The sequence below is a fragment of the Carya illinoinensis genome, chromosome 1 (genome assembly GCF_018687715.1).
Source record: "Carya illinoinensis cultivar Pawnee chromosome 1, C.illinoinensisPawnee_v1, whole genome shotgun sequence".
Lineage (NCBI taxonomy): Eukaryota > Viridiplantae > Streptophyta > Magnoliopsida > Fagales > Juglandaceae > Carya > Carya illinoinensis.
Genome location: NC_056752.1, coordinates 48,231,106 through 48,254,577, shown reverse-complemented (window position 1 = coordinate 48,254,577; position 23,472 = coordinate 48,231,106). Strand labels below are relative to the sequence as shown.

The window sequence follows — 23,472 nt, the reverse complement described above, 5'->3', positions numbered from 1 at the left end:
AAGCTGACCCAAACGACCCTCGGGCTTGACCCACACAATGCAGACCGGGCCGAAATCAAACCACCCAACCGGATGCCCAACCCAACGACTCCGTACTACACCAACGATTGTATAACTGCAGAACGGCGTGGATCTGGAAGAACCCAACAAGCCCGCTCGATCTTCAAGAATGGTTCCTCCTCGCACACGCACATCAGAAGCAGGAATGAAATGGTTTCAATATCATTTCTTCCGCTTTTTCATTCAGTTTTTTTTTTTAAATATTTTATTATTTTATTATTATTTTAATAACGGCCACGTCAGCCGACTGTTTGCCGCTTACATTTGCCGTTTGCCTATAGAACTGCTGATTCTTTTAAAAACAAAAAAATCAACGTGGCTCCATTAGCCTTCCCTCTCCGTAGTCTCTGGGATAGGTTCCTCGATCTGTTTCACTCTCTCAAGCTAAACCCTGTAATTCTCCCAAGAAAATTTACGACAAAGCCCGGGAAATCTTCCCAGAAACTTCCTTTATCTTTTGTCCTTACTGGGTATGGTAAAGAATAAGAAAGTTTGTACCTCTGTGATTGGTTTTAGATAGGAAGTACGTCAATGGCGGGAATAGCTATAGTCTTGGATTTGTTACGGAAAAACCCAAGTTTATACACGGGCCAAAGCCTCCACTCTTATGGGTTGTTCTCGGCTACCGTCGCGGCATCTGCCGCCGCCGCCGCCGTCTCCGCCGGAACCCCTTTTGCCTCTAGGGCGTTGTTCGGGTACTCTCTCTCTCTCTCTCTCTCTCTCTCTCTCTCTCTCTCTCTCTCTCTCTCTCCGCATACAAATGTTCGTGTCTGTGTGAAGTGGATGGAGTATATAAATGGTTAACACAGTTCGGATTGGTTATATTTGGATTCAGTATGGGGATTAACTTGTCTTGAGGTAAGTGGGTATGACCTTATGGCCAATTTGTCGGCAGGTTATATATATTTTTTTAAAGATGGAAGTTCTTAGATTGGCATTGCTTGTTTTCCTTGGATTATGTATAACTCGATTTCATAGGCGTTGTTCAAATTTGGTATCGTAAAACTGGGTAGAGTCAACGAGTCTTGAGGCTTTTTTTTTTTTTTTTTGTGCATTTTCGTCATTGCTGCAAAATTTGACTAAAGCTATAATCTTGGCCTTGGCTCTTTTATTTGGTGGCTGTGACTTGAGTTGTCGTTGTAAATTTGGAGGTGCCTCACTTATGCATTATTGAGCTGGTTGCATTGTTTTATGAATCAGCAATACATTTGCATCGATAGTCTCTAAACGGGGTGGCTTTAAGTTTTCTTTGAAATTCTTGAAATTTAAGTATAGTAGGTTTTTGACTGTACTCGGATGCTGCAGACAAAAAGAAATGAAAAGCATAGAAACAAGGAGCTCCATATTTAGGTTTTTCAAATTTAGTACCTAAGTATAGCTCCACTGAGCTAAGCTTTATACGCCATCTTGGCCTGGTCAAATTGAGTTATTCACCTTTTGGAAAATAAAACAATAACCGCTTGGATGATTAGCAGTTACAGCAGAAAGTGCACCTTTCTCTCCCATTGTCTATGCTAGTGTCTTTTGCAGATTTTTCTTATTGTTCCCATTTTCTTTTGCAACAAGCTACTTGGTTTTGTTACCATACGTTTAGGACCACTTTCGAAAAGAGGTATTTAGCTAAGCTTGGAACATATATTGACTTATAGTAGCTACACTGCTGTATTCAGGATATCAGTTGCTCATTGTGATGCTGGTGCAGCATTGTCTGAAGATTACATTTCCAGTATACGAAGCACAACTACAAATATCTTTCAGCACGATTCTTTGAAATACGGAACAAAAGAATATAAAATTGAGTTAAAACCTTTATTCTCAGCTTTTGAATTAAGGGCATTTGCTATGACTTCCGTGAGGTCGTTTTTGATGTTCTATTTGCCTCTTTTGGAGCCTCATTCCAACATTGAGGAGGATGATGATGAGTTTCTTCAGGACACTCAAGAAGAGCACCGTTTAGATTTGGTTGTTCCTTTTAAAAAATCACTGAAGCAAATCGTCCGTGAGGTGAGTTGTACCTATATTCCTGTCTATTTGTCTCATGAACCATAAGGATTCAGCTGTTGTGCATTCAAGGATTCTCATTAGTAGTTTTTAAAACATGATTGATTCTCATGGGTGGTAAATTATAACAATGTGAAACTCTAAAAAAAACCTGTTTGTTCATTTTTAATATATTTACTTAGCAAAGATTTCTTGGCTCTCTGTAATATAACATGTTGCCCTCTCAATGAGAAACCAATGCAATGATCTATCTTTAATGAGTAAAACCAGAAAATTAATAATTCATCAAATCTATTTCTGTACCCAATCACCACGGCTTGCGATCCATTTCTGCGGGCATGTTCTTTTCTGGTATCATTGCCTACTTGCATATTTTTTTCATGGGAAAACCTTCAAAATGGTCGGGTGTGTATTTCTCATTTACACCTGCCAGTAAAAATTCAACGCATAGTAGACTTATCATATTTATGGTGGATGTGAATCCAGTTAAACCCCCTCTGCCTCCCTTCTCCCTTCTCTCTTTCCACTACCTCCTTCATCTTCATCTTCCTCCTCCTCCTCGTCTTCTTTCTCTGCCAACCAGCCTTTTGCTGGAGCAGATCTACATCGCATAAGCAACAGAGCATTTGGCGGAGGAGCAGCAGATGCAACAATATATTCATCATTGGTGATTTTCTCCCTCTCTCTCTCTCTCTCTCTCTCTCTCTCTCTCTCTCTCTCTCCCCTCTCCCTCCTTAGTGATTTTCGTCCCCCTCTCTTCTCAAAGCAACTGCTATTTTCGTCATTTTTTAAAAAAATACCTAAAACCAATATTGCTCAATATCCATTTCTATGAAATACTGATAGTCTGAACTCTGAAAGCTTAAATCAAGAAACAAACAGGTGGCAATTACTTCTTTACGAAACTAGAAAATTCAAACAATATTCCATCCACCAACCTTAATAAACAAAAACGATTTGGCTTCAAAATATGACATAAATTTAGCTGATAAAAAGAAGTAACTGCATAACTCTGTCATATACTCAATTTGGCATTGTGCACGGAGCAATGCTACATACAGTCGTGGAATTGCAAATGCTGCGCAATCGCTTTGAAAAAGAGTGAGGTCCATGATTAAAAAGTTAGTTTTTTTTTTTCATGTGCGTTTCATATTAATTCATTTTTTTCAAAGCGATTGCATGCTACTTGCACAACCACGACTGCAAATATCATTTCTCTTGTGCACGACCTGAGAGCTCATATATTGCTGGGGTACATGAAAACCCTAACTCTAGCCCCCATGGATTTCGGTGGAAGATTCGACTTCAAATGTAAATACGATCAGCTCTCTCGGTCCTTGAGAGGAGCAACAATCCGAGATTTGATGAAGGGGAGAGCAGGCCACGGGGTAGGTTTTGGGGGGAGGGGGGGGAGGGAGGTGGGGAGAGAAAGATGGCGTGAGAGAGAGAGAGTGACGGAGGGTGGGGATAAATCAGAACTGTAAAAAAAAATTACCCGAGTACAAATCTATGTTGTAATTTACTACATTTCTTACGTGGCAAGTTATGATTTGTTGGTGTAAATTGACACTAGTCACCCGACCGGCCTGAAGTTGCACTCTTTTTTCATCTGTCTTTGAAATCCTGTCCTTGTAATATTTCTTACAGCTATGTTGATGATTTGTTTTTATTTTTTATTTTTTATAAGTCAACAATTATATTGAATAATGATAGGCATAGCCCAAGTACACAAGATGATATACTAAGAAACACCCTATCTATGTTGAAGCAATAGAGACAAGAAAGTCATGAAAGTCGAGGCCATTGAAGTCTACAGCGATTGCCCATTTACTAGAGTTCTAGTAAACAAAGCTCTTAATTTCTCTATCGTGTACTCCTTGTCTTTGAATGTCCGTTTATTGCGCTCCTGCCATAGACACCACAGAATACATATCGGGACCATCTTCCACACAACTTTGATTTGTTGAATGCCTCTCAAATTTGTCCAGCTTGCCAATAGTGCAGCCACTGTAGCAGGCATAACCCAAGCTACCTCTAATCTGCTGAACACTTCATTACATAACACTCTAGCAGCCTCACAATGTAGTAATAGAAGATCCACCATCTTCTCAGCTTTCTTACACATGCACACCAATCCACTTTAATCACCATGCGTTTCCTCAAATTATCTGTTGTCAGGATCTTACCCAGGAAAGCTGTTCACGTGAAAAATGCCGCTTTAAGAGGCACCTTATGTCGCCAAATCCTTCTCCATGGAAACTGATTATTGGGTGAGTGTGTGAGTGACTTATAGAAAGAGCGAACCGAGAATTTACCTTTACCTGCAGGTATCCATCACAACATATCAGCTCATTAGTTGCTCGGTTGGTTATTTGTTTTTCCACTATATAGGATAAAGTGAAATCCATATTTTGATGCTCACTAGAATCCTTCGATAAGTTACCATCTTTGGCTTGTGCCCCTTAGTCCAACTGACATCATCATGTAGGATAGGGGCTTAATGTTAACGAAAACAAAAATGCCTCAAACTCTATGAATGAATTTTGTGAACTTGTCCAAGCTCCCATCGTTCTGCTTTCCCTTATATTATCGACTTCAAGATTCGTCTGATTTGAATTAAGTCTGTTTTGGCTAGACTTGCCTGCTTGTGTTTACCTTTCCTAAGTTTTTGTGGGAAAGTATTGATCTACATCTAACCATCCTTCCTTGATATTCAAAAGTTCTCCACGATGCATGTTCTATGATAACTGGCTCCTGCCTTCTCACAACATCTTGTCCAAAAAATATTTGTTTCAATGAACACGTTTACTGGCCTTTGACAAGTCCTGACATTGTTGTCTTTGAAACCTGTTGTTTCTAACCTAGTGTTTACCTTAAACTGGTGAGAAAGAAGTCATTTTGGTTGCTTTAACAGTGATTTTAATAAACTTTATTCAACCAATTTTACTGTTTCTCAATCTTGGAACTCATATTTGTGTGCTGCAAAGCTTTGCATCTTTCTTCATTGTTTTGCAGCAGATGTTTCTAGAAAGATAGGAAACTCAGTTGTACCTTTTAGAGACTACTTATTTCAGTGATATACTGCATACCATTACAGACTACTGTTGTAACCACTAGACGAGTGCTAGAACGAATTGCTGTCCATTATGTTTCACAGAGGATGGCATGGAAACTTTTGAAAGGTACTGAAATTTTTTATTTTTTATTTTTTATTTATTTTTATTAATTATAAAGAAGAATCAATGGGCATTTTACACGCAATAGAGGAGATGAACTTAGTTATTGTTGGAAGAGAGATTGATTATTATAAAAAAAAGTCTAAGCAGCCTTCTGATTAGATTTTCTAATAAACTGATGCATATGATCAATATGTACAGATGGCCCCAAATCTGCTGTGCGCAAGGCTGAAAGAGGAATGCCTAGATTGGTTTACTTCTATAGTGTTAGCAGAACAACTATCAGAGGTTAAGCCTTTTATATTTGCTTTCTTCCCATTTATTGTAATTTATTTCTGAGCTTCAATCGCATTGAAGTGTGCTCCATCTTGTCATGCAGGACACTTTCTAGGGGTTGCTGCATCATGGCTTGTCCAAGTTGGTATTGAAATCTACAGATACATCTCTTCTCTGATTAAAGAAGAGAGTGATGATCTTGATAAAGCCGAAAAGATAAAATTTCTGGGGAAAAAGGTTGCCGGTGCTACTGTAAGGTGTAGTGCATCACTGGTTTTTGCTTCCATTGGGGCAGGGATTGGTGCCACCCTCATTCGTCCTTCAGTTGGCCAGTGGATTGGTAAGCTCACACCAGCTGGCAAGAAATATTTTCTAGGATTATATTTGAATCTCTCTAGTTGGTAACAATTTATGGTATATCCCATGTCGTATATTTCCCACCAATAAACTGTGCACTTTTGTGCAGGCTGTGCTGTTGGGGATTTGGCTGGGCCTTTTATTGTATCAGTTTGCCTCGAGAAAGTTCTGCATGTGGACCTTTAAGCACTGGGTGAAATTATTACGACATATTATTTGCATCTGCTTAAAATTGTTGGTGTACTTTTATAAAATGTTAAGGTACTTGATGATAATAAATCTTTGAATAATGCTACTTACTAAAAGCAGGTGTTGAAGCAGAAGCCAATATGGCGGTCAGTTGAAATTTTACATATCTATGGCCACTGTCATCTCTATCGTTTGTTCGTTTTTGATGAATTTTCCAAATAATACATTTCGGCCGTCTGTTGGATGGTTGAACAATGTCTGCTCTCTCCTCTGTTAAACTATGGTTTGCGTTCAGTTAGGTGGTTGTGATTTTTGCAAACTTTTACTCTGAACAGAAATCCATTTTTGTTTAAGAGTAATGTTATATATAGTCACTTTTGTGTATTTTTGTACATTTCATTGATATGATTGGCTGCATTAATTTTTTTAATACACAACTAATCACATCTATAAAAAATACAAAAGCATTTAAAATTTTGTTCAAAATTTTCCAGTACACTCAGCTCATATGCCATGAAAGCCCAGCGGGCACTTGATGAGACAGACGATCGAGATGAGATCCCTCCCCAACCTCAGAAATCGTATGCAGTGGCTGCATGATTTGCCATGTAATGTTAACTAACCAATTTTTGTGTCCTTTGTATTACTGATTTTAATGCAACAAATTGGGCCGCAATTATGCTTATTTACCATTATGACTCATTATAATTACAAAACAAAGTTAATATTTCATATTTTTAATACTATTTTTTAATAATAGTTAATGGGATTGGTCTTTACATTTTTTTTAATTTCATTTTTAAAAATAAAAAATAAATAAGAACTGAATGAATGAGACCAATTTTAAAAAGAATTTGGTCAAACCTATTTCCTAACTCAAGTCTTTTGATTTTGGATGATGAAGGGTATATTTGTATTTTCATAATTCCCATTCTGCTGAACACATACGCACGGCCTTTTTTTTCATTCATATTTCTGGTCGGTTACGCCCTAACCTAACCTAAGCTCTCTCACCACCGCTCCCTCTACTTAGCACTGAACACACCTTCCGCCGCTACAGAACACCACCCTCGCCGTCCCTTTGGCATCTCTGTTGCCGGAAAACGCTCGAAGCTCGTAGAAGAAGCTAACTAAATTTTCCCTACCAAACAACCTCTATTCGTACTCTCATATAAGTAAGACTGTCAAGAGCAAACCTCCAACACCCCCTCCCCCCAATTTCCTCTCGAGAAATGATATATGCGAAGTGCGATATCGAATGTTATAAAAGACTTGAATTTGTCTTTCTTAACACCAAAGGGTTTCCTCCTCCATTTTCCGTTTCTTTTGCTTTCTTGTATAATCCTTTGATGCCGATTGTATCTGTGTGCAGGAATGGGGGGACTGTCTCTTGGAGAGAAGAACTTCATACAGGGTGGCATTGCTCAAGATCTTCGCTCTGATGGTCGGAAAAGATTAACTTACCGGCCTGTTTCTGTTGAAACTGGAGTTATACCTCAGGTATAATATTCTTTCCAATTCATCATTGGAATGTTGTCTAAATGCATAAAATAATTCCTCTGCTGAATCAATCAGTTGGAATTTATGTCTCATTTGAGTTTCTTTGTGGCTTACCTCATTAAAGCATCGGAAATTATTTCTTCTACACCGGTTTATTTTGTTTTCTAGCATACAAACTGAATTAACTTCTTATGTTTTGATGTAATTGTAATTTTCCTTGGACTTCATTGCAGGCAAATGGTTCGGCAAGAGTCAGGATGGGGGCAACAGATGTTATTTCCAGTGTGAAGGTATTTCATCTACTGGATGCTGGATCAACTATGTGCGTTTCTTAAGTGACAATTGCCAACAGTTACTAACAATTTCGGGCCTGTTGGAATATCTTCTGGTGAATACTTGCAATATGTTGCCTACTAATTTCTTTAAATGCAGGCTGAACTTGGGAAGCCAAGTTCATTGCAACCTGACAAAGGAAAGGTCTCCATTTATGTTGATTGTAGCCCAACTGCAGCACCAATGTTTGAGGTTGTGTACGGTGATTTTCTGAATTCTTCTTTATTTTTTTTTTTGGTGATTGAGCGCATGTAGACTTCTTTTTTCTTTTCTGATTCTTTGTAATAAATATAAAAAAGGAGTCATTATATAAAATAGTCTCTTAAAGAATCCAGTTTGATTATTCCAACGTGATTCATTACTTAGCCCTATGTGGTCGCTCGTCTTTACTTTTTAGTTTCTTTCATTTGTTTCCCGTGGTTGTGTGTGGGTGGTGGGTGTCCAAAACATGTTGTACATATTGTAAAATTAATTTCTATATCTTACATTTTACGCAGGGAAGAGGGGGTGATGAGTTGTCGACAGACCTCTCGGTTGCTCTTCAGTGTTGTCTCTTGGGTGGTAAAAGTGGAGCTGGTATGAATTTAATTAGAGCAAGAGAAGTAACCATCTGCTTTCTATCATTTAGGTTGTTTGCCCTAGAACGTGCTTTTTGAATTAGGTTCTTGCTTTACTTGAGTTGATAATAGAGGGGTCCTATTTAACTTTTCCCAGGGGCTGGAATTGATCTCTCATCTCTAATAGTTGTGGAGGGGAAGATGTGCTGGGGTCTTTATATTGATTGCCTCGTCATTAGTTCAGATGGGAATCTACTGGATGCCCTAGGTGCTGCCATTAAGGTGGTTTTTCTCTCTATACAATTATATATTTGCAATTGAAATTCTTTTTTAATTAAATCTGACAATGACAATTTTAATCAATAGATTAAATATTATTAATGAAACCATAACTCCATAAGCTGTATGTCATGTGCTTGAAACATGTAGAAATGGGATTTGTTGAACTTCAAATTCACTTGGGTCCCTCCTTTCTTATAAGTTTTCCTAATATATCTGCAGAATTCAAACAGGCTTTGATGGCAGTATAAATTTAAAATTTTGGCGTTAGTCTCCTAAAACAACCTATCATGATCAGAGGCAGTTTATGTAGTTGATTTTGCTGCCATTGGAAACCGAAAACTAATGTATGTTATTAATTTTGTATCTGAAGGCTGCTTTGAGCAATACCGGCATTCCAAGGGTTCTTGTGGCAGCTGGTGCTTCAGGCGATGAGCAACCAGAGGTTGACATTAGTGACGAAGAATTTCTGCAGTTTGACACATCAGACATCCCTGTCATAGTTACCTTAACAAAGGTGACAAAATCACACTTTTAGTTATAAAACATATAAAATTTATGTAAGCTACAAATTGCATCGTTAAATATTTCCTTTTACTTTAAAGGTGGGTAGGCACTATATAGTAGATGCCACATCAGAAGAGGAATCCCAAATGAGCTCTGCGGTCTCTATATCTGTCAACAGGAAAGGACACATTTGTGGTCTAACTAAACGAGGTGGTGCAGGCCTAGATCCTAGCATCATTCTCGACATGATTTCTGTGGCAAAGCACGTAAGTGAACAGCTAATAAACAAGTTGGATTCTGAGATAGCTGCCGCTGAAGCTGGTGAAGATGATTCATGACATATTTAGAACCTCTGATGCCATCATAGTTGGTACATTTGAACTTATAAAAAAAAAGGGGTTGGTACATTTGAACAGGACTGTGCTCTATGTAGAATTTTTGATAAATTACCTGGGGGATGAAAGATAGAATGGTATGTTGCAACCCCAATTTTCAGAGCTGTGCAATCTAATTTTGCTTGTTCCAGTGCCTGGTTACCAGTTTGTGATAGTTTGATCCTTCGCTTGTTTTGAGCGGTGGTGGTGAGTTCTAAAGATTAATTCCCAGCTAGTAGATTAGCATTTGCTGTATTATTGTTCTGTTGCGAACATATATATTGTTTTCTGTTGTTTTGAAATTGGAACATTCGCTTGGCATAAGCCCTGTTTTCTACGGCAGCTCCTATTTCTGTGTCATGATCGAAGTTTATAGTTCCGGGCCGGAATTTTGGTGTAGGTGGGTGTTTCATACCAGGTAATATTCTGGTCGTTCATTCCGGCCTAATTCCTATATTTTGGTTGGAAGATGATTCCATCCGAAAACTATGAGCATGGCATTTTCATAAATAATATGAAACTCATGGCATTTTCGTAATCTTCTCCTCATTTCTATTTTTCTGGTTTATAACCCGTCTCTGCGAACTCAGAAATTCAGAATCAAATCCCAGTTCTATAAAAAGATTTCTGTATCTGTATCCACACTCCAACAAGTGGTGCCGACGCCACCTCCACACCGGCGCAGCTTGAGCCTCATGTTGCTCCACGCCACATCTGTTTTGCAACATCCGCCGTCTGGTCTCGCAATGCTTTATAGGTAAAGAATGTATGCTTTGTAGATTATCTACTTTTGTAAAATTTAACTCATTCAATACTGCTGTATAAAAGTCAAAGAAATCATTCCAGTTGTTTCCAGAGTGATTTGTCGGTCTGAATCTATGGTTTTCTAGTGAGCTCATTATCATTTTGTTCAGCCTTTCTTCCCTCTTTTTGTCATAGAAATTATCCCATTTCTCCATTTCTTCACCCCCGGGGGGGGGGGGGGGGGGGGGGGGGGGGGGGGGGGGGGGGGTGTGTTTTCAAGCGTAAAGGAACCTACAAGTTTACAACCCCGGGCTGTTCTGGATTGAACCTTCACTGAGCACTAGATGCGGTTTTTTCAAAAACTTTAGTTTTGAACTAAAGGTTCAGTTCATGATGCAAGTAGATGATGATGCTTTAGGGTATAGATCCATTTTTTTTTTAATTTAATTTTAATTTGGGATATAGTTTTTAATATATAAATATATAATTGTATATATATAATTTATCATGTAGCGATTATTTCGAAACGATATATTAAAATATATATTATTATCAAAATATTTCTTTCTAATATCTGAATTTCGTACGACAGCTGTGCAGAGAGTTTTTTTTGTGGCACCAGTAGCGAAAGATATATAATAATGACGAAGTATATAGCATATGACAATGATCTATGTTGAAGTCGACTTTTGGGAAAGAGTTGGGAAAGTGCATATATTGCATTAATGGTGTTTTAAATTACTAAATCTGAAAGATTATACCTTTCAATCACATTCAACTGTCAAATAGCATAAATTTAACAATTAAGATAGATGAACCCGAAAAGAAGTTCTGAATGGGTCCGGCTACTATGCCGCCCCATTCATACAGCTGGGCGGTATGTCCGGCTATTTTTTTTTTCTTAATTATTAAGTAAAAAAATATATTAATATATTTAAAATTATTTTCTTAATTATTAAATAAAAAAGATATATTTTTACCTAGCGGTCAAACTAGGCAGTCAATCTTAAGGGGTAAAGAGGTTTTTTGCTGTTTTAAATTGAGGCCCAACAAGGACATTGGAGTTTTGCCTACAATTGGCATAGGTAAGAATCATAGACAACAAAAACGCTCGTATCCAAACCCCACCAAAAATATCGAATTGGGTTTTTTTATTAATAGTAATAAATTGAGATTGTGAATTAATTTTTATTGAATCTATCAAAGATGAATATTTAGATATTAATATGAGTTTAAATTTATTTATAGAAAACAAAATTTTGAATACCATTTCGATGATTGTTTCGATTAAGCACTGAAACGAAATATTTCGATACCGGTCACATTTCGGTGTACCGTTTTGGAATTAATTATATATTATATATGTATGTATATATAAACTAATAACTAATAGAATAAATATATATATAAGTGTATATCATGTATATGTATATATATATGTATGGAAGAATTGAAAATTTATAAAATGAATATATGTTGAAAAAATCATATACTTGGGTTGAGATTAAAAAAAAAAAAAGAATAGATAAATTATAAAAAATAGTGATATTTAAAAAAAAGAAAAGAATGAGGTAAAAGTTATAAAAAAACTAAAATTATATAAATACATTTTATATTTTAGAATTAATTAAATACAATATGGATTTAAAATTTACAAAAATATCATCTAAATAAAATAAAATTATAAAAAAAATCGAAACGAACGGGGATCGAAACGCCCAATTGATCAAAATAATCAAAATTTGACCAGAATGGTTGAAACATGACCGAAATGACCGGAATTTGAAACAAAACAAAACGGAGTAGTAAAGTGTATCGAACACTACACTGAAACGACAAATTCTAACTATTCTGGTCGAAACGGAATGAAAATCAAAATCTTGATAGAAAATTAAAAAAGGTTATGGATCTAACGTATAAAGATGTGTTGTTTTAAAAAATATCATAGATTTCACATATAAAAATATTTTAAATTAAAATGAATTTAGTGATTTGAGAATTATGTATTTAAATATTAAATTCAGATTAAAATTAAATTAAACTAAGTTAATCTTATTACACTCTAGAACCAAACGGCGCAACTCTTATGCACCACAAAAAGGAAAAGATGAAAACAGACAGTCCCAGTCCCAGTGGGCACTGCCCATGCGTTCTCTCCATGCATCACTTTAAATATGTTTTCCCACCGTATAGTTTTTGTACATATACAATCAAGTTGTTTAAACGAATGTGGACTCTACCATCACTATACTCCAACTTTGGTCATTTTTTGACAGTCCACAACTTTGGTCATTCATGCACCCGTCATCCTCAATAATAATAATAATAATAATAATAATAATCTTAAAAATACTTTCTCATGTCAATCAATTGGTTTAGATCGTTCTCGTTTGAATTGAGAAAAATTCTTAAATATATTTTATTTTATATTATTTTATTATTATTTTTTTAAAATTTTTATATAAAATATAATAAATAATTTATTTTTTAAATCTCAAAATAATAATAATATTTTAACAATATTTTATTTAACTTTTAAACTTTTATCTACAACCATCACATCTCGTCTTACTATTCAAATAACCTCTAAATTGTTACCACTCTCGAAATTTACATTAAGATTAGATCTAGATAATGAGAAGATATGAAATGAGTTGAGATGAAAGTTGAATAAAATATTATTTTTTAATATTATTATTGTTATAAGATTTGAAAAATTTTAATTATTTATTATATTTTATATAAAAATTTAAAAAAAATTATAATTATTAAATAAAATAAAATGAGATGAATTAAGATCAACTTTAAATCTAAATAGGACCTAAATAATTGAGGCAATTTGCTTTCTCAATCGTTTTTTGTCCTGTTTGAAATTATTTGAGTCGCAAAATTTTAATCATCGCAATGACCCTCACGAACGACTAATTTTTAATCATAACAATGATCCTCACGAACAACTTTATTGGATTTTATTATTATTATTATTATTTATCGACAAATAAAAAGATAGCTTTTTCCTTTCTGATGTTGGGTCATTCGGCCCTTCTTCCTATGTTAACTTTGGATTGATGCTCATATTGAAATATGTATTCTTCTCATTACCCGGTTTAGAAATTTCCCACCTCACGCCCTACGTGTCAATCGGATCACTAGTAAGTAATAAGTGAATCGTCTCCAAACTCAAGTCTCTCTTCTCTCTGGCCCGGCACTTCATTCGTCTCTCCCCTCTTCTCTATCAAGTATCAAGCCAAGCTGCAATCTGCTCTCTCGCCTGACACCTCCTCTCCTCCCTTTTTCATCACCTTCGTTGCCCGTGCTTCATATCGATGTGCTGGCCATTTTGACATTCTTGTTTTTTCTTCGTTCTTTTACACATTGTTATCTTTTCTCTTACAGATGGTCAAAACTTTCATCAACTTCATTTTTTATGATAAATTTAAAAAAATTATAATAATGAAATGTGTATAGATTATTTTATATTGATTATCTTCACATCATATATTATATATAATTTTTATTTTATTTTTTTCTCTTATCAAATATATTATGTATAGATAATAAGTAGAATAATTTAATTAATTTTAAAAAATAAAATAAAAAATAAAATAAAATAAGCATAGTTTACGGTGAAGATAAGTAGTAAAATTTAATTATTAAATTGCTAAAAAAAAAAAAAAAAGACTGAGAGAGAGAGGAAGAGAGAAATTAGAGAAGAAAAGGATACATACGAGCAAGTTGCTTGTATTGTTTAGAAATCCCAAACATATAAAAAGGCCAAGATGCGCACTTGCCTTATCTTTAATCATTGCACTTTTTTTTTATGATTTTAAAATATTATTTGGTTAGATATGGTGAAAATTTCTATTACAATGATACGCCCAATGGCGTTTATTATCGATACTTTTGTGTGGTTAGAACGGACGTCGAGATGCTAAACTCTGTCCAGTGTCCACTTGTAATGATAAGGGTGGGAGAATCTCCCACTTCATTTGTTCACAGGCTTCTTTAATTTGTATTCTTCTCCTTCTAGATTCTCTTGTCTCTTATATCTAATATTATATCCAACTAAATAAAATTCATTATATATATATATAAATATATATAAATGTTTTAGTAACGAATTTTATAAGAATATATTTATAAATTGATATAATTTAATATGATATATTATATTATAAAATTATTTTTATTATAAAATAAATTTAATATATCATATAAAATTAAATTAATTTATATGATATATTAATTTAAAAAGCACGTGACGAACATGAATTATCTGACACTCTCATTGGCAAATAGGTCTCCGTAAGTAAGGACAAGAACAATTCCTGCCACATAATCCCAACGACTGAGCACGTCTAGGAATGAGTATAGGTGCGCCTGACCAAGAACACATCACATTAAATTAGACAAAGAGACTAGCATGCCACATCCAGGAAATCATGCAGCAGTCAATGCTCTCCAAGGGCAGACACGCCACGAAGTGCTTCCATGAGATGCCAGTGATCACCATGACCATGCTTTGCCACATTGTTGCCTAACAAGTGGGGCTGATGGCAGGACTTGGCCCTAGTACGGATTGACATTCCACTATTTTCTTTGTAGGAGAGCATAGACAAAGTATAAATATCCCTTTCCTCGTTGAGGGGAGTTTATTCGTCATACTTATACTTTATTTTCCGTAACCCACATAGAAAACTATACACTAATTTTAGTATTGAAGGTGTCCCTCACTATCCTAAAACTCTCATTTCTTCTTAATTGTAGATCATCGGGTTTGGCTTCAATAAATTTGCTCGGTTGCAAAACATGGCATCAACAGGTACTTTGTCACGAATTAAAATATTTTATTTTATTTTTTACAACATCAAATAAGAATAAAGATATACATATAAAACGAGTTATATATGTTATTATTATTATTTGAATAAAATTTTCTAATAATAATACGGATTTTGCTACACAATCTCTCAATATCCCAATTTTTTTTTAATTTTTTAATTTTTTTTGAATTTATTCTTTTTAAATTAATTTAATTATTTTATTTATTATTTATATATTAAATATTTGATAAAAAATAAAATAATAAAAATTAAAAAAAAATAAAGTGTTGGAAGATTGAGTAGATTATTTCTTTCAACAATCCGTTCTTATCCAAATCCTCTCCCACCACACATCTCGAGACACGCATCATTCGATTGACTTTAATTTTTTGAAAAAAATAAAAAATTCAAATGCAAGCATTTATTTCCTTGTATCGAAACATCACGCATCTCTCCATCCTAATATATATCCAACTCGCATTAATTCCACATGATAATAACGTTTTCGTTGAAATTGTGCCAACAAGACGTGGTATATACATTTTCATTTATTTTTATATATTCCATTCCATCCAAGATTAAATATTTAGCACGTGACTACTTATAATGTCTTAAAAGAATAAAATATCTATTTAGTAAAATATTAGTTACTCAAATCAATCATTAAAAAAATTATATAAAAAATATTAAATACAGTAAATATGTAATTTGTTTTTTATTTTTAATTTAACTATAATTTTCAATTACATCATACATTTTTATTAACTAATTTTAATTAAGTAATATATAAAATTAATTAAAAATAAATCACATAAATAATTACAGCACAAAATAATAAAATATGGTGATAAAACTGAAATATATGATGAATTTTGGAGAGAGAGTATTATGAATATAAAGAAATTTTATAAAAATAAATTAATAAACTGGGATAGAAAAATCAGAAGCCAAGGGGAACGTGGCCAACGTTACCGGGAGAAGCGAGTATGCGGAAACTGGAGAAACTTCTCCCATCCTAAGTATCTACAACCTTATTACACCCGTTAAGATTGCTCAGAATGTCAATGTAATGATTCGGAGGCAGAGAACCAGACAACCAACCAAAGCCAAGCAGTAAGGCCCCTAGCGGGAAAACGGCAGCAAGTTCGCAACAGCTCAGACTCAGAGCCTCAAGAATTCCAAGGAAGGGTTGCCTCATCGTTGACATTATTATTATAATAATGTAATAAAGAAATAAAAACATATATCGTCGCTGGATGTAGGGAAACATCAAACGCTGCTGCTGCATCGTTCATGTATATAATATTGCTGATCTCCACATATGCTTGATAGCTTTGTGTAAATATTATATATATGAGATTCCGAATCCTCGAAATCATTTTCTTGTTCCGCTTCAGACGTTAGATTCAAAGTTGAAAAGGCCACCCTTGTTTACAGACGTACGTACGCCTCTTTCTCGCTTCCATATTCCTCAAAAGTTGAAACCACCACCCATCTCTCCAGAGAATTCTGAAGAACTAAATCTACTACCTCCCTGATTCCCACTCTGTATAGTTGTTCTCAGGTCAGTCTCTTGTGATTCTTGTTCTGCTTCTTCTTCACTTATATTAATCTATCATCTTATTTTTCCATTTCTGTATTCTTCCTCTAATTCTTGTTTGAATCGGTTTCAAATCCTTCTTAAAAGTTTTGTTGGTGTATCAACTATAAAAGGTAAGTGAAACGCGTGATTTTCCTTGTAAAACCTATATTCCGGAAACTTTTATCCTTTAATCAAATTCTCGAGTGCGTGTGACAGCTTTTTATTTTTTTCTGATTTATGCGTTTTTGCTATGTAATGACTTTCTTCTGTTAATTTTATTTCTCTGAAGAAAACTAAAACAGAAAAACAAGTTATATTGTTTGGTGATTTAAAATGGCATCGAAGACCATAAAGTTTCGTCAATTGAATGCAGAGGTAATTAATCTTCAAGCCGGTTTTATTCAATTAATGAATGGTGTGGACACTTGGCACGATTTGGGAACATTCTAGTGTTGGGGAAATCATCCAACAGTTAAAGCATGTGGTCTATTGCCTTTAATGGTGGTTGCCTACATGTCAAGTTCTTGGCCAAGTGATTGGTGAACTTAAATTGTAACACTCTCTTTTCTTTGGTAAAGAACAACTGTGCCGTTTTTCTTTTGTTTGAGGGGGTATGAGTGGTGTCAAAGATGAGTGTTTTTTTATCTAGTTCTGTTACCTACTAATCTATATATTCATATTAATGTATTTATATTCAAAATTTAAATTGATATTAATTTCAATAAAGTTTACTTTATGATCAATTATATTGGATATATGCACGTATCAGTACACAAAATCGCTTTAATTAAATTTTTCCTTTTCTATATGAAGCATCAAGCTTGTCACAAATTTTACTTTTGAGTTCATATCTTAAATAAATATGCTACCACTTTGAATTTCTGTTTTATACACATATGGACGTTAGAAGCACGAAAAATTGTGAGGACATTATAGAGCTACGAAGGAAGCCATGGGACAGCAATTTTATGAATTGTTTCTAATGTGCATCTCCAAAAATCTCAAGAGTATTCAAGGAAGATGAATTTGTTTGTGTTGAAACTAGGCTTATATCCTAGTGGGGAGGTTTTAAATGTCAACGCTACGGCCTGCAGTTATGAGACGAGATGCAAAGCCTGATTCTGTTAGAAAATCTGTCCCTCAATATCACCGGTGGTTCTCTCTAATCCTTGAATTTCTGCATAAACCATAAAGCATTGCCTCCAAGAGTTGACAATTCTTTGAGTCAACGTGCAGTCCTGCTTGAGATTTGTAGGATTGCTTCATCAATGCCGTTAAAGTGGTTCTGTATTGGGTTTCCGCTTTACATTTTTATCAGAAATGAGCTGGGCTTTCTTCAATAAGTGCCATTCTGGATTCGATCGAATTAGTATAAATTAATCATTAAAAAGCACAATTGAATACGTAATAGCTTCAGTCTTTTCTTTATGACCGTGAAAAAAAGGGGGGGTGTTTGTGTCTTAATCACAGCATTTGGGTGATGAGGAACATAGTTTCATTGCGCAATAAAATCTGCTAATAGCATATCTCAAGCAAATTGTATAGTAACTGCCGAAGTGATTTTCACGGTTCCATTCTTGTTATTTTGGTAAGTATTACCCGTGAGAATCTTATTATGTGTATGATTAATCTACAATGTTGTCCCGCTTTTTTATAGCTTAAGCTTTTAGGGCTGATTTTGACCATTTCTATTTTATTTGCGCTCATTTAAATGATTAGACTGATTTCCTTGTAACATGATATCTTCTTGTTGTTACCAGATGGCATATTACTGATCACTCAACTGGTAGTCTGTTTTGCAGATCATGGACATCTTTCTTCTTATCCAATAGTTCAAGTCAATGGTTACTTTCTGAATTGATCAGTATATATATTGAAATGAAGCAGATTGGTTGAGGGTTTTCAGTTGTCTAGATAAGCAAACATCACGGAAATAGTCATTTACCATATTGATAGAAGTATTTTAGCAGATTCTTGCCACTGAGATTTGACTTCTTGTTTCAGCTTTGAGGGAAATAAAAAGATCACCTTTTCATCTAGATGTAGACTTCATGTGATTCTTCTAGATGATCTTTACTCAACTTGAACCTAGAATTTTCGTGCTTCTTGTTTCCTTGCAATCCACCCATCTCGTGTTTGCTTACCCCCAATGACACCTTAAATTGTAATCCTTGTATCTCCAACTAATTTTAAAATTTCATCATCAAAAGTTGTGATAGTGTGGGCGAGATTGCATTTGTCAGTTTCATAGGTGGATGAGGGTTGGGCTGCCATCTAAGACCATGAATCACAATATTTTCATATCTACCAAACAAAGTGAGGCTACCAAAAGAGTCACACAGTCATATTATGCTACCGTCTCTCCAATATGCAATTTTTCGACTGTGGAATCAGAAGGCAGATGTTTATTGGCTAGTGAATGTTCATCTTCACGTCCATCTCCTTTCATACGAACAGAATCTCTAAGTTCTACTTGTACACAAGCATTCACTGTCCAACCTCAAAAGTATCGTTCAGAATCTGGACAAAATAGTCCTTCTCCTGGTTCTCATGACCAAAATTCTAAAAGCACATTTTCACGTTCATCCTTATTCTGTAGCAGTTTATACCAGTCTTCTTCATCAAGCTCTGAAACCCATCGGCAGCTTGGAAAACTACCTTTTCTTCCAAATCCTCTATCCTGCAACCAGTCCGTTGTTTCTGCAGCTAATTCAACAAAAACTCCATTGCTTTTCAGTAAGGATATGGATGATCAATATGATGAGGAGCATTCAGAGGCTTTTATGACAAACTTCCTTAATTTGCCTGGAGATGCTTCTGACGGTAGCCTTCATGGTGTAAATTGTGCAAATGACAGTCTAGCACTTACTGAGCAAATGGAACTACATTTTTTGCCTGATGAGCTTCACATGGCTATCACTGACCATGGAGAAAGTCCCAGGCTTGATGTAAGTACACTACTGCGACTAACTACATCCTGTTATATGCACACTCATTCGAACATGCATGCGTACGAGCATGCATATGTACTAATTAGATTTTCTTTTTACACTATAGTTCCTTCAAGTGGCCAAGCAACACTACTTGGTTCTGGAACTAATATGACCTAATAGCTCAAACAATCAAACTTCTGGCACTTGTACCAAAATTTGGTTACAACAAAAAAGAACGGAACGAATGAGGTTTTTCTTTTTGGGTCAAATAGAAAATCTCGAGAGGCCAATTTTACTTGTGCATCCATACTACATGTGCATTTTCAGTTGGAACTGCTTCATTTTCTTCTATTCACTAGTCCTTACTTTTGAGAACTGTTGCTTGATCATATAGGAAATTTATGAGACACAGCCAGCTTCATCAAAAAATTCAAAACCAGCTATAGCATTGACATGCAATCAGGGTTGTCTCTCTGAGTTGCCAACTCTTGATGAAGAATCAAGTCTGCCATCTCCTGGTTCAGCCACTCTGCACAAGCCAAGAATGAGATGGACACCTGAGCTCCATGAATGCTTTGTGGAGGCTGTCAACAAAATTGATGGGGCTGAAAGTAAGCAAGCTAGTTGGTCTATTCTAATATACAAATGTAGCTGTGAAACAATGCTCAATCTTATTAACAACTATCAAAGTTTGAAGTTTTATCATTTTTCTGTTCGCAGTCTAATTTGTTTCGTTTGAAATGTAGAGGCTACTCCAAAGGGTGTGTTGAAGCTTATGAATGTCAAAGGCCTGACCATCTATCATGTGAAAAGCCACTTACAGGTACTTACAGTTACATGCAACTGCTGAATTAGATGGAGCCACTATTCATATTGGGCATATACTGTTATATCTCTTTGCAGAAATACCGTCTTGCGAAGTATATGCCAGAGAAAAATGAAGGTAAGGAACATGAAATCTTAATAAAACTATGCTTATTTTCATTATCATCTTCATCTTCCAAAAATTATGAAATATGTGAATGTATACGTTCCTAGTTTCAATTAGTACAAGCCATATCACATGTAATTCAGCAGTTCAAACCAGATTCGATTAAGCCCTACCGGTATTGCCTGTCCAGTAGAATGTAAAGCAATTGACTTGCCAAGATAATCCCATTTTACGATCTCCTCGATTGGTCTACTCACCAAAAAGTAATGTTGCATGGCCAAATCCTGCATTGTCTATCAATTTGAGATCAATATCACTGATTCACTGCAGTACTTTATATACTGGCGTGATTTCCATATCAGCTAGTAAAGCTTTGATCTGCTTCTGAATATGGGAATTAACCGTCTCTTGTTTTTATTATTTTCCAGAGAAGGCTTCTGCCTCTGAAGAAAAGAAAGCAGCTTCAACTAGCAATGAAAGTGATGGACGTAGAAAAGGGTAATAATTTTAAGGGGGAAAATACACTTTGCACATTCTAACTACCAGGTCTTTTACATGTTACTCCATAAACTGCCAAAATTGACATATTTGAATTCCCAACTATTAAAAACTGGAAATTAGCACCCCCGTTCAATTGTGACTGTTAAGATGGATGGAAAATAGGCGAAATGACACAATTTTGATGGTCAAATCTTAATGGAAGATACACATTGCAACTTTTTGGTACTCTGAGCATGTAATATTTCAGTTTTGGTAGTTTAGGGTACAAAGTGTAAAAGGTCCGATAGTGTGCAAAGTGCATATTTTTCTATTTGTCTTTGTTTTTGTTTATGAGATGAGATATATTCTGTGTTGATGTGTGCGCTTCTCTGTAATTTGTATGTATTTCATCTTTTCTTCTGTCAAACAATATGTGAAAATTTCTGAGTTGGATTGTGAATATGTGATAGGAGCATTCAAATCACAGAGGCTCTGCGCATGCAAGTGGAGGTTCAGAAGCAGCTGCATGAACAACTTGAGGTTTGATTTATGCTTATTGCAGGAATCTGGCATTTTGAGTTTTGAAATCCAACAATCCATAATTGCACGTCTTGGTTTCTTTTCAGTTGTGTAATGTAGCCAGAAGCTTTCATCATCTATGGTGCACTAGCTTTATGGTCTGCAATGTAACTTATTTTCTATATCCTCGCACAGGTCCAACGGGACCTTCAGTTACGCATGGAGGAACACGCAAGGTACTTGCAAAAGATCTTGGAGGTACAACAGAAAGCTGGCATTGCCTTGATTTCTCCTCAAACCATGTCTTCACTGACTAACCCATGCCAAGATTCTAAACTGTGTCCTTCTGCGTCCGTTGGTTCGTCACCCCCACTTCCTGCCAAATCCAAAATTGGTTCAATTTCACCTCTATCATCCAAGTATAAATCTACTGAAAGTGGTGATTCAAAGTCACAACCATGCTCAAAAAGGCTTCGTCTGGAAGAGAAACAAGAGTCAGGTTCGGATAAGGCCACAGTTAGACTTGGAGATGCTGTGCCATGATGTCTTATCTCTAGTACATCATCCCCAAAATGACCCAGCTCCTGTAAATCCGAGAATTGCATGTAACCTTTTAATTGAAGTAATATTTGTTTGATATGTATTGCTTGACATTTTTAGTACTTCAAAAGGAAAAGAAATTCAGTCGCGTTGGTTAACTTTGAAATCGTATGTTGTGTTTACAGTTCCTACTTTGTGATTCAGTATTAGTACACACTGTAATCTTCAGCTGAACTCTGGTTCACTTATGAATTTCTGCAATGAATAGAAGAAAAAGTTTTCAAGATTGGTACAGTTCCTTTAGCATTCATGCCAAACTCCTGCTACTGATTTATTTTAAATATATAAATTGTTCAATTTCATTGGCAGCCATGAGAACTCAAAATCAGCCATTCAAACTGCAACCTTGGATTTTCGATCATGGCTACTCAATTGATTTGGGGTGCTTTAACAGAATGAAAAAAAAAACTGTTACAATCATCAACAACATCCATGACAATTTGGTACATGAAAAAATCTGAGATCAACCCACGACCAGCTCGTTATGGAAATTCTTAGACCTTGTTCAGCCCGTCTGATTTTCACCTTCTATTTCAGCCCAAGCTCAGTCTAAACGAGCAGTCGACTAACACACATGGAGAGGTGAAACATAGAAAACACGGTTTCTTCATTTAGAGAAAAATCCCTTGCTCACACTCACTGCTACTCTCTATCTCAGTGGGAGACTTGGAGACTGCAGCAGTGTGTTGTTAGCCGTGCGGGAAGGCTCCATGCTAGCGACGGCGGTGAACTCGCTCATGGTGTGGTGCGTGTGGTTTATGTCAGAGTCAGCAAAAATGGAGCTGAACCAAACGTGAGCTCAGCGGAAATGGAGGAAAACAGAGCAGAAGGCAGAGACGACGTGAGAGTGAACGTGGAAAATAATTATGTTGTATTTCACGTGACCTTTATGTTGTACAGTAAAATGAATATATATAGAAGGAATTGCCTAGTGCTCTATAATGTAAAAGACTAATCTATCCTAAATATCTGTACAAATTACAATTTATGCTAATGAGGTGGCAGAGGAATATTATCCTGTAATATCCCCTCAAGATGGAGTATAGATATTTTCTATATCCATCTTGGATAACAAAGAGAAAAATTGAGATGAAGGAAGAGCCTTGGTGAACACATTTGCAAGATGAGAAGTTGATCGAATGGAACATGGGTGCAGAAATCCAACTTGAATCTTGTCGTGGATGAGGTGACAATCCAACCTGATGTGTTTGGTGTGCTCGTGGAAGACGGGGTTCTTGGCAATATTCAGCG

At 35.5% G+C, this 23,472-nt stretch overlaps 3 protein-coding genes across 9 annotated transcripts; all 3 read left to right on the top strand.

Annotated features, from left to right (window-relative positions):
- The first annotated feature begins 363 nt into the window (after positions 1-363).
- LOC122279567 lies at positions 364-6,223 on the top strand. The gene is made up of 6 exons (XM_043090265.1): positions 364-755; positions 1,731-2,064; positions 5,159-5,243; positions 5,439-5,525; positions 5,617-5,853; positions 5,980-6,223. The coding sequence occupies exons 1-6, from the start codon at positions 592-594 to the stop codon at positions 6,054-6,056; spliced, it is 984 nt and encodes a 327-aa protein (XP_042946199.1). The 5' UTR covers positions 364-591; the 3' UTR covers positions 6,057-6,223.
- A 232-nt stretch (positions 6,224-6,455) lies between these two features.
- LOC122279571 (exosome complex component RRP42) lies at positions 6,456-9,933 on the top strand. Of its 3 annotated transcripts, none has more exons than XM_043090286.1 (8): positions 6,456-6,667; positions 7,432-7,559; positions 7,793-7,849; positions 7,992-8,084; positions 8,390-8,468; positions 8,607-8,731; positions 9,102-9,245; positions 9,334-9,933. In XM_043090286.1, the coding sequence occupies exons 2-8, from the start codon at positions 7,434-7,436 to the stop codon at positions 9,571-9,573; spliced, it is 864 nt and encodes a 287-aa protein (XP_042946220.1). In that variant the 5' UTR covers positions 6,456-6,667; positions 7,432-7,433; the 3' UTR covers positions 9,574-9,933. The 3 variants fall into 3 exon arrangements, with proteins under 3 accessions (XP_042946220.1, XP_042946211.1, XP_042946204.1); XM_043090277.1 differs by lacking the exon at positions 6,456-6,667 and adding an exon at positions 7,020-7,234; XM_043090270.1 differs by lacking the exon at positions 6,456-6,667 and adding an exon at positions 7,020-7,305.
- A 6,183-nt stretch (positions 9,934-16,116) lies between these two features.
- Positions 16,117-22,445, top strand: LOC122279536 (myb family transcription factor PHL6-like). 5 transcript variants are annotated; one of them, XM_043090226.1, is made up of 8 exons: positions 16,117-16,740; positions 18,561-19,706; positions 20,086-20,302; positions 20,438-20,514; positions 20,595-20,634; positions 21,051-21,120; positions 21,573-21,642; positions 21,817-22,445. In XM_043090226.1, exons 2-8 carry the CDS (start codon positions 19,014-19,016, stop codon positions 22,162-22,164), a joined length of 1,515 nt encoding a protein of 504 aa, XP_042946160.1. In that variant the 5' UTR covers positions 16,117-16,740; positions 18,561-19,013; the 3' UTR covers positions 22,165-22,445. The 5 variants fall into 5 exon arrangements, with proteins under 5 accessions (XP_042946160.1, XP_042946166.1, XP_042946191.1 ...); XM_043090232.1 differs by having other exon boundaries at positions 18,549-19,706; XM_043090257.1 differs by having other exon boundaries at positions 21,729-22,082.
- Positions 22,446-23,472: the final 1,027 nt, after the last annotated feature.